The sequence below is a fragment of the Eriocheir sinensis genome, chromosome 29 (assembly GCF_024679095.1).
Source record: "Eriocheir sinensis breed Jianghai 21 chromosome 29, ASM2467909v1, whole genome shotgun sequence".
NCBI lineage: Eukaryota > Metazoa > Arthropoda > Malacostraca > Decapoda > Varunidae > Eriocheir > Eriocheir sinensis.
Window position 1 is genome coordinate 8,257,541 of NC_066537.1, and position 10,640 is coordinate 8,268,180.

Here is a 10,640-nt window from a genome sequence, read left to right on the forward strand (position 1 = left end):
TGAGCTTGTAATGAAGGATCCTGCTCTTAGAAGACAGGCATCACTGATTCAAGGGACACAACACAGGATGAATACACACACACAAACGGCTTACATATTTATTAGATGATACATAAGTACTATTAATGAATGCTCCCCTATCAGAAAACAGATTTAAAAAAATATCAGTATTTTTTCCCATTTTGCTTTTTTTTTTGCCCCCTACACTCCAGCCTACCAACCATCCACTGCCTTGTGGGACAGCTGCGGTGCTGTGTCTGGTCTGGAGAGCTGGTTGGTGGTGGGTCTGCCATAAATCTTCACCATTTTCATCATCTGTTGCAAGCCAATAAAATTTCTGGCCTTCACTGAGGAGTCAGAGCAGATTAATAATAATAATAATAATAATAAAAAAAAATGAGTCTACAATTAGTGATTCAGATCCCTACACAAGACTTTAACCCTATAGAGTGAGCATCTCTTCTGGTGTTTATACTAACTAATGTCTGGCCAATGTTTGCATATATGATTTCTCTTTTGTAATTTCACAGTAACAAAAAGTCACACACAACTGTTTCCTCCCACATCACATCACACAACTTGGGTGACAGAAGGGGGGGTGGGGAGGCCTGATGGGTGACAAAACTATACAGAAGGGGAGCATGAAAATGAAAGGGGAAAGGAGTGGCTGTAGAGCAAAGAGGGAGGGTCTTGGAGAGAGCAACTCCCCGGGGCCCAGTGTGAAGAGAAGGCAGTGCAAGGGCATGTTCCCCTGTCACAACCATAAAACTGCATAAGTTGTATCTAAATGATATTATGCTGCACAACCCATGAGGCTGACCAGTCCTGGGCAACAGGGAGGGATAAGAATTCTTGCACTGTCACAAGTTATTGGTTGGTGTATATGAATGAAGCTCATAACATCTTCAGAGGAGTGTAAAGTTTTCTTGAGGTACAGCACACCTGCTGGCCCAGGACCTGCCAGCACTTGAATGCACCGCCCCCAAGGAGTACCACACCCTTTGGCCAGTGATGCATCTACATGCACACACACAAAAGTAAATAAATGAGAAAAATGCCGAGCGAGTTGTTCTCTCGTTTTTATCTTGGTGAGTGGCAAAGGGAGACTCATATAGGGCAAGTTCAGAGGACAAACACAGAAATGACATGGGGTAGAAAAATTTCTGGAGGATGTTGAGGAGGGGGCCTTCTCTTATTGTTTACAAATCACTAAGGACACAATTATAGAAAAGACAATGAGTGACCTACTGCTATTTTATAACCGGATATGCCACCATATTGTGCTGCTGGGTTCAGTGGTCTCCTGGGCAGAGCCGCAGAGAGGCTTGACATAAACTGTGTCACTTTAAAAGGCGTCTCCAGTCCAGAGGTAATATTAGGCAAAAACGGGATAATGAGGATTGGGGGAGCCCTGGCAACCAGCTACAGGTGTGTTCTGCTCAGGCCCACACACGTTCACTCTGCATCACGAGGTTCTGTTCTCCAGGAGGCCAGGGCAGGGGTCACCGGCAGCCTCTCTGCTGCTGATGGGCCTACAATAACTGTTACTGGCCCAAGTAACCTCAGCCCTGGCCCTTGTCATTTCCATTCAGCACACTTCTCCATTAACAAAACCACTCTGCAACATCAACAACTCTGCAACACAGGCCTCTATCAGCACACAGGCTTCCATCAACACAGTCCTGCAACACACCTCCACACCTTGCTCTCTCCTAAGTTTACGAATGAAGGAAAGGTAAGGTAAAATGACTTTTCTTCTCAACGTGGAAAACAACCAACTTGAGAGGATCAATATAGGTGGCATTTAGGTCAATATTATAGAAAGACGCGACAACAACACCCTACAGCGCAGCGACCAATCACGGCACGATGAATAATCTTAGTACAGGGCAAGGGTGGGGCAGGGAAGGGGTTGTCCCCGTGGCATGCACGATGGTGAGCGCTGGTTCAAAAAACACGGTGACTGCTAGTATAGGTGTGTGGGGAGGGTTAGCATACACACACACACACACACACACACACACACACACATATATATATATATATATATATATATATATATATATATATATATATATATATATATATATATATGTATATGTATATGTATATGTATATATATGTATATGTATATGTATATATATGTATATATGTGTATATATATGTATATGTATGTATATGTATATGTGTATATATATATATATATATATATATATATATATATATATATATATGTATATGTATATATATATATATATATATATATATATATATATATATATATATATATATATATGTATGGCATAAAGGAAGGAGAAAGAAAATGAGCATCTCATATATATATATATATATATATATATCTACCCTAAAATCTTACTTTTACATACCACTGTCAGTAAAGTTTTGATATGGCCTAACATGTGAATATATATATGTAGGCTATATATATATATTACAACTTTATTATGATTTTTCAACAGATCTGCATGATCAAACCAAGGAATATCACAGCTTTCAACCACGTTTAATGATAGGGAAACACACCAGACAGTATATAAAACCTATGCCAGTATGCAAGATAGCAGGGAAACTCCATGACAAAGGTTGTGGCAGCTAATACTGATGGTACACTCCTCAGCAACAGCACTGAGTCGGGTAACTTGAAGGAGAGCCAACATGCATGTGGGGGGGCAATGGGGGGGAAAGGAGAGTGAAGCAGAGATCTGTGGGTGCGTTGCCAGTCCTCAGGGAAAGGGAATGGCTAGGCCAGGATGAAAACTGCAAAATTTAGTCCCTTCTAAGGTGATCTGCTGTGGCAGGTGAGGATGGGTGGGAAGAAAATTTTGTACCAAGAATTCAGGAAGGTCTTTGAACTGTGAGGATGACACATGACATCCTTGACACTGTTGCTACCTCAAGTGGTGGCTGTGAGAGTCCCACAAACTTGCCTGCTGGGGTGGACCAAGAGTGTCTGGCCTGGTACCTGCTCTCTAGCACCCATTCAGTTGGCTTGTAAGTCGTGTTTCCCTCCAGCGGTCTGGGTTGTGGTTCTCTCACACCACCAACCAACTACAGACAGAGCTAGATTTCCATTCTTACTGCAGTCTAAGACAAAATTTCACTCAACTTAAACAAAACTCCATCCTAGAAGACTGGAAGTAAGACAAAACATAATCCCATTGGTCTGATGCACCTCAGACCAATAAGTGAGTCTGCTCCCAGATAAATAGTTCATACAACACACACAACCAGTAGAACAGAAGAAAAAATTCTACAATAACATCTAGTAGAATGAAATATTGCTCTCCTACAGTGACATATAAAAAATTTATATTTTCACCTGTTCATGTGAAAGCTTTTGTTATCAAATACAATGCATCAGCAAACCTGCACTCTTGATAAAATAATACTTTCTCAACATCAAAACAATGAGCTCTACAATTCCTTATGAAGGAAAGTTTTCTTAAAAACTCGGCTTCTTTTTCTAACAGGTGCACCGTAATGAAAGCCACCAACACCAGTGTTGACTCAGCAGATGAGGAAACGTCTCAAAAGCCAAAATTTTATGACTGTAGTTATCTACTGACGAGAAATGTTTCATTGTATGACCTTGGTTGTTGAAAACTCCGGGAGCTTGAACAAAACAGTTTAAAGTCTGAAGATGAATATAAAAAATCCAAGGAGATGCCACTCCACTCATGGTTTAACAGTTTTGCATACAATGAAAACAATTCAGCTTCATGTTACCAGAATCACATCTGCACATTTTATAACACGTGTGACACAGATAATAAAATCAATAAACAACATTTCTCTGGTCACTGAATCATGAAAAAATTGGTCCATAGGAATTGTAACAACTGTACCTTAAGAGTTAAGCATTCAAGAAACGTCAGTCATGTCCCCAATGAAAGCTCCAAACACGCTCTACAACACACTCTGTCTTCTGGCAAGTTTGTCAATGAAAACCTGTGACTCCATTGGGCAGCCGGGACTGGCTGAGCCTAATGATGTAAACAGATAACAACTCCTCAGGACGAGTGAATCCTTCTGGTTTAGATACTCTCAAACAATACCTCCTTTTTAAAATTGTGCACTAGTGACAGATGACGGATGAGTGTACACAATTGTAAGGAAAGTAAATGAAGAGTTTTTTGCATAGTAAAGGACTGGAAAGTGTAATGAGTAGAGCAGAGCAGCTGTGGTGTCAAGGAATATGATGTGTCTTTGGTAAAATACAAGATGAAAAAAAGTAAAGAGGGAGGGAGAGAGGGAGTGAGTGAGTGATGGGAAGCTGGCACCACTCACTGCTGCCTCCCAAATTCTCTTAAGAAGCATCTAGACTGAACTCTCATGAAAGCAGTGTTGTCACAAGGAAGTGGCCAAGTTTCCTCTCACCTCACCAAGACGCCGGTGGTGGGTGAAGCCGCAGAGGCTCATGACAACACGGCTGACAAAGGGAAACAACGGTCATGCTCGGACAAAATGAGACGGGAAAGCTGGGAGCCTGGGGAAGGGAATGGTCAAATCAAAATATAAAGAATAATATTGACATAACACTTCTATGTACTATATGAATGATTCATGTTCACATAATAATGATCAACAGCTCTAAGAATCCAGGTGCAATAAAGGTCACGAGTCACTGACTCTTGGGGAGGAAGGTTGTAAAGGATTCCACAAAAACTCATGACCATAGGATGACTTGCTTCCACATTATGCTTGCATGTTGTAGGCTATATCTACAAAATTAACAAATTTCATTTTCAACAATAACAAAAACAATTTTCAAGACTTTAGACAAGGACAAGTGTTTAACAGTGCCCTACATCCACCCCCCCCTGGGAGCCAGCCTCCAGGCGGGGGGGAGGGGGGGCTCGTCACCTCCACGGCTCTGCTTGGTCATCTCTGTACCGCACCCAGCACCCAGGGGAGGCACACCACCCCTGGTGTGGCAGGTGTGGGCAGTGCACACCCTGGCAGGTGGGTGTGGGCCCATCAGGCCCACACCCGACCCTCAGGCAGGCTTTCTGCCCCACTGCTCCTGCCGTTCTCTCTCCTGCTATCACAAAGCCTTCGGGAGGCCCTAAAAAATTCTGGATTGATCCCAATACTGAGAGACACTGGCACAGGAGCTCTGGGGTCGGCAGCCATGACATGCCCTCAGAGGAAACAAATAGATAAAGAAATGATGACCAAGATAAAAACTCTTCTGGCACCAATTTTTGGTGTGCCCATCACCTGGTGTGGCACTCAGTCAACTCTTTGCTCATCCTGCTGGTGGTGTGCTGGCTCTGGATGAGGTGTGGCAGGGGTGGGGGGTGGAGGGGGAGGGGGGAGGCAAGGTGGCCCCACCCATCACTTATGCGTTCTTCAGCAATGAGCCGGCCCTCTCGTTGGCCATGTTGACTCTCACCGTGTTAGACCCGGCCTGGAAGGAAGGCAGTGTTGGTGCTCAGCTGACTGTGTGTGTGTGTGTGTGTGTGTGTGTGTGTGTGTGTGTGTGTGTGTGTGTGTGTGTGTTTACAAGTTTTTATATTCTTATAGTCCTTGTTAAATGTGTCAATATGAGTTTTTCTTTGAGTTAGAATATACATATACAGCATGACATTACCTAACAGGGTGAAACAAACATTAACCTTAACTTACAGGAAAGCATAGTCAGTACAAGCAAAAAGGCATGTCAATGGTGAAGGGACCCAGAAAGAAGCACAGCCAATCATGTCATATAAGGCAAAGAAGCTTCTCCGTTTCCTCACAAGCACCATGACGTCTTTGCCCCTTACAGATCCAAAGAAGACGTAATAAAAAGACAAACAATAGGGAAATAAATAAATAAAAAAAAAAAAAAAAGGGTAAAACTGCAGACAATGAATAAATAAACAGAGGACAGAAAAAGAGGAAAGGAAGACGAAGAAGAATGGATAAAGACAAAGACGTGACGACAAGCAGGTCCAAGGTTTTGTTTGATATTACCGAGGAACATGAAAAAGCTTCCTTGCCAGTTATGAAAGAAAATGCTTCCCGACCTGATCAATACAGTACTGCACGCCCAATAGATAGTGACCGTGTTGACCAAGCCAGAGATGATACAATGAATGCGTAGCTGCTGTATGATGTAAACTGGGCGCGATGGCTGTAAGTACCGAGGTAAACTGAGGGGAACTTGTGTATACTGAATGAAGCTGCTGTATGTATTGAGGTAAACTGAGGGAAACTGTTGAATTTGTTGAGGTAAACTGAAACTGGTGTATTTGTTGAAGTAAACTGAAACTGGTGTATTTGTTGAAGTAAACTGAAACTGGTGTATTTGTTGAGGTAAACTGAAACTGGTGTATTTGTTGAGGTAAACTGAAACTGGTGTATTTGTTGAGGTAAACTGAATGAAACTGGTGTATTTGTTGAGGTAAACTGAAACTGGTGTATTTGTTGAGGTAAACTGAACGAAACTGGTGTATTTGTTGAGGTAAACTGAAACTGGTGTATTTGTTGAGGTAAACTGAAACTGGTGTATTTGTTGAGGTAAACTGAACGAAACTGGTGTATTTGTTGAGGTAAACTGAAACTGGTGTATTTGTTGAGGTAAACTGAAACTGGTGTATTTGTTGAGGTAAACTGAAACTGGTGTATTTGTTGAGGTAAACTGAAACTGGTGTATTTGTTGAGGTAAACTGAAACTGGTGCATTTGTTGAGGTAAACTGAAACTGGTGTATTTGTTGAGGTAAACTGAAACTGATGTATTTGTTGAGGTAAACTGAAACTGGTGTATTTGTTGAGGTAAACTGAAACTGGTGCATTTGTTGAGGTAAACTGAAACTGGTGTATTTGTTGAGGTAAACTGAAACTGGTGTATTTGTTGAGGTAAACTGAAACTGATGTATTTGTTGAGGTAAACTGAAACTGGTGTATTTGTTGAGGTAAACTGAAACTGGTGTATTTGTTGAGGTAAACTGAAACTGGTGTATTTGTTGAGGTAAACTGAAACTGGTGTATTTGTTGAGGTAAACTGAACAAAACTGGTGTATTTGTTGAGGTAAACTGAAACTGGTGTATTTGTTGAGGTAAACTGAAACTGGTGTATTTGTTGAGGTAAACTGAAACTGATGTATTTGTTGAGGTAAACTGAAACTGGTGTATTTGTTGAGGTAAACTGAAACTGATGTATTTGTTGAGGTAAACTGAAACTGGTGTATTTGTTGAGGTAAACTGAAACTGGTGTATTTGTTGAGGTAAACTGAAACTGGTGTATTTGTTGAGGTAAACTGAAACTGGTGTATTTGTTGAGGTAAACTGAAACTGGTGTATTTGTTGAGGTAAACTGAAACTGGTGTATTTGTAGAGGTAAACTGAATGAAACTGGTGTATTTGTTGAGGTAAACTGAAACTGGTGTATTTGTAGAGGTAAACTGAATGAAACTGGTGTATTTGTTGAGGTAAACTGAAACTGGTGTATTTGTTGAGGTAAACTGAAACTGGTGTATTTGTAGAGGTAAACTGAACGAAACTGGTGTATTTGAAGTAAACTGAGTGTTGCCTGTACATATGGTAGCTGAGAGCAAGGTCCTGGTGTGCCAATGAAGCCTCTGTTCAGTATTTAAAAACGAGAGGGTAAACATTCTGAACAGGAGTCTTTCCTTCGCCTTTTTAGGAGCAGTAAGCGGGCTTTTTATTTTTCTTTTTTGTGGCCTGAGCTGCCTCCTTTGCTGTAAAAAAAAAAAAAAAAAAAAAAAAAACCTACCCTCACCTCTTATCTTTCATTTCCTCTCCCTCTCCCTCTCTCTCGTTAATGAAGCTGCTTGATGACAGGATGGGAATATTAGTGGTTCGCCATGCAGAAAAATCCATATCCATAATTTACTCAAGAGCCGTGTGCAAATAATGAAGTGATCGATTGACTACGTAATTCCTGCTGGTTAAGGCGATGATTTAATTGCCTGTTCAGGTGTGATATGGATCTTCTTTTGGTTACTTCCACAACGAGCCGTAAAAAGGTTCAATGAATGACCCGTTGTGGAGCTGCTTTGTCAAACTCTGCATCGTTTTTTTTCTTTTTTGGGAGAGGAAGCAGCTCAAGGGCATTAAAAAAAAAAGATTAGAAATAAAAAGCCCACTAAACGCTGCTCCTAAAAAAGATAAAAGGAAAGAGTGGCCAAAAGAGACGTCAGTTTTGGGTGGAGAGGTGTCTTGATATTAACGCTAAATAAACTCTGCAAAGTTATTTTCTTTTTCGGGAGAGGAAGCAGCTCAAGAGCATTAAGAAAAAAAGAGTACATAAAAAAGTCCGCTAAACGCTGCTCCTAAAAAAGATAAAAGGAAAGAGTGGCCAAAAGAGAGGTCAGTTTTGGGTGGAGAGGTGTCTTGATACTAATACTAAATACACTAACGTTCTCACTTGTTTCGGACACCCAACACCTGATTGAGTCACATGAGCATCCCAGGACCTTAAATCTGGCCACTCTATTCATGAACCCCACTCAGTTTATCAGGTCCACAATAATGGTGTGTTTCATATCTGTTGTGACACGAATTTGAATACTACGTAACAGCTGGCCAGGTGACGAGCATAGTAAGAGGGCCAGTTTAATATGATGTAAAAATGTGAGTGTTTGTAAGTAAGAGCTTGCTGCAATTATGAGTAATATCATTTAATTAATTACCAACCTTAAAACAAGTTATCATAAGGCTTACAGCATGGGGATAGGAAGCAAATGAGCAATGCTAGCATATTAGTTTTCCCAACGCTAACATTACCAACACCACTTCTTAAACATTACTTGGCGGCAATCAGGAGCATCTGAAAGCTAAGAGGCAGTCACCACTCTGAAGCAACAGCGATAGCCTACCACCACTACCACCGTTAGTAAGTCCCAGCTTGCAGAGGAGGAAGGAAATCAAAAAATAATAAAGAGGTCTCACACCATGCAAAAATCGGATTAAACACTGGCATGATGACGGGCAAGAGGGTGGCTGCCTAAGACTTGAGCAGTTTGCCAGCCTTTTCGTTCGCCTCCTGCACGTGGGTGACATTCGAGGAGGCCTAGAGAAGGAGCAACGTAAACAGGACATGAACACAGGCACAAAAACAGGTTGTAGTAAAACACAAACAAAGAAAATTTAAAGAACACAAAATGCAGAGAGGAAAATAAGTGAAAGAATAAATATGAATGTGACATGAAGGGGAAAATAAACAGAGTGCAGAGAAGAGTTTGAGGACCCACAATGCAAAGAGGAAAACAACTGAAAGAACAAATTTGAGCGTTACATTAAGGGGGAAAAAACAAAGTAGAGAAGAACTTAAGAACACAAAATGCAAAGAGGAAAATAAGTGAAAGAATAAATATGAATGTGACATGAAGGGGAAAATAAACAGACAGCAGAGAAGAGTTTGAGAACCCAAAATGCAAAGAGGAAAACAGCTGAAAGAGTTAATTATGAAAGTTACATGAAGAGGGAAGTAAACAGAGTGCAGGATAGTTTAAGATCACAAATTGCAAAGAGGAAAATAAGTGAAAGAACAAATTTGAACGTAACATAGAGGGGGAAATAAACAGAGTAGAGTTTGATAACCCAAAATGCAAACAGAAAAATAAACGAAAGAATAAATATGAACGTTACATGAAGAGGGAAACAAACAAGGTAGAGAAGAGAGCAAGAACACAAAATGCGAAGAGGAATACAGATGAAAGAATTAAATATAAACGTCACATCAAAGGGTAAATAAAAGAGTAGGGAAAAGTTTCATAACACAAAATGCAAAGAGGAAAATACCTGAAAAAATAAATATGAATGTTAAATTAAAGGTGAAATGAAGGAGTAGAGAAAAGTTCGAGGACACAAAATGCAAAGAGGGAAAATAAGTGAAAGAATAGCCATGAACATCACATTGAGAGAGCAGATTAAAACATAAAAGTAACATAGAACACAGTACACACTTCCATTCATACTTCTCTTCCCCCACAAAACTAATAAACAGTGGACAAAACAAAACAACAACAACAACAACAATAACAACGAAAAATCAACATTGAAGGTGTGTATAAAGAAGCAAGGTATGATAAGTAATTTTTAGTGAACTTAAGTCTAAACAGATCTGACGTAATTATGAAAATTCAAAGTACAACAAAGAAAATAATGCGCAAATGTAAATACGAACAGTAAATTATCTTGTTCTTTGAGTGTGTTAAAGCAAATCTATGAAACTGACCAGTGGGGGAAGATTAAAAAAGAATATGAATGTACACTAAGAATCAGACACAACAAAATAATAAAACATAACCAAGTGGAAAATAACTCGGCCTGACTGAAGTGTGTTGTCCCCTATCAATCTCGCGTGCCACATTCGTTCACTAAAGCATGCGATAATCATACTTTTCACCCATTACATTACTTCTCTCTCTCTCTTACACATGCCAAACTTATAAGCAATCCACCACAAACGTAAAGTAAAAGACGTTTGTTTGGTTCGTAAATATTCAACTCTTCCGTAACTCAACCCAAAGCTCCTTCCTTCTCTTAATTCCCTATTTCATCCTACAACCCCCTTCTTTTTCTTCCTTTCGCATGCACACGCTTATATGATGTATCTCGCTCAATTTCATTTGTTTACTCGTCTTGTTTTTGTTTTTTTTGTATATGCTGC

At 40.2% G+C, this 10,640-nt stretch overlaps 1 protein-coding gene and 1 long non-coding RNA gene across 48 annotated transcripts in view; one reads left to right on the forward strand and one right to left on the reverse strand.

Annotated features, from left to right (window-relative positions):
• Window positions 1–2,444: 2,444 nt before the first annotated feature.
• Window positions 2,445–10,640, reverse strand: part of LOC127004966 (synaptosomal-associated protein 25-like) — a gene marked incomplete in the record, with an annotated part of 34,520 nt that continues 26,324 nt past the window's right edge. The window contains 1 exon segment of the mRNA XM_050873283.1: window positions 2,445–5,431. Within this exon segment, the coding sequence (XP_050729240.1) occupies window positions 5,363–5,431 (69 nt within the window).
• On the forward strand, window positions 5,438–7,649 carry LOC127004967 (uncharacterized). Of its 47 annotated transcripts, none has more exons than XR_007758144.1 (8): window positions 5,438–6,262; window positions 6,319–6,374; window positions 6,407–6,522; window positions 6,555–6,666; window positions 6,751–6,834; window positions 6,891–7,002; window positions 7,175–7,314; window positions 7,491–7,649. It is a non-coding gene; the product is annotated as an uncharacterized LOC127004967 (long non-coding RNA). The 47 variants fall into 47 exon arrangements; XR_007758147.1 differs by having other exon boundaries at window positions 6,467–6,522; XR_007758150.1 differs by having other exon boundaries at window positions 5,438–6,234.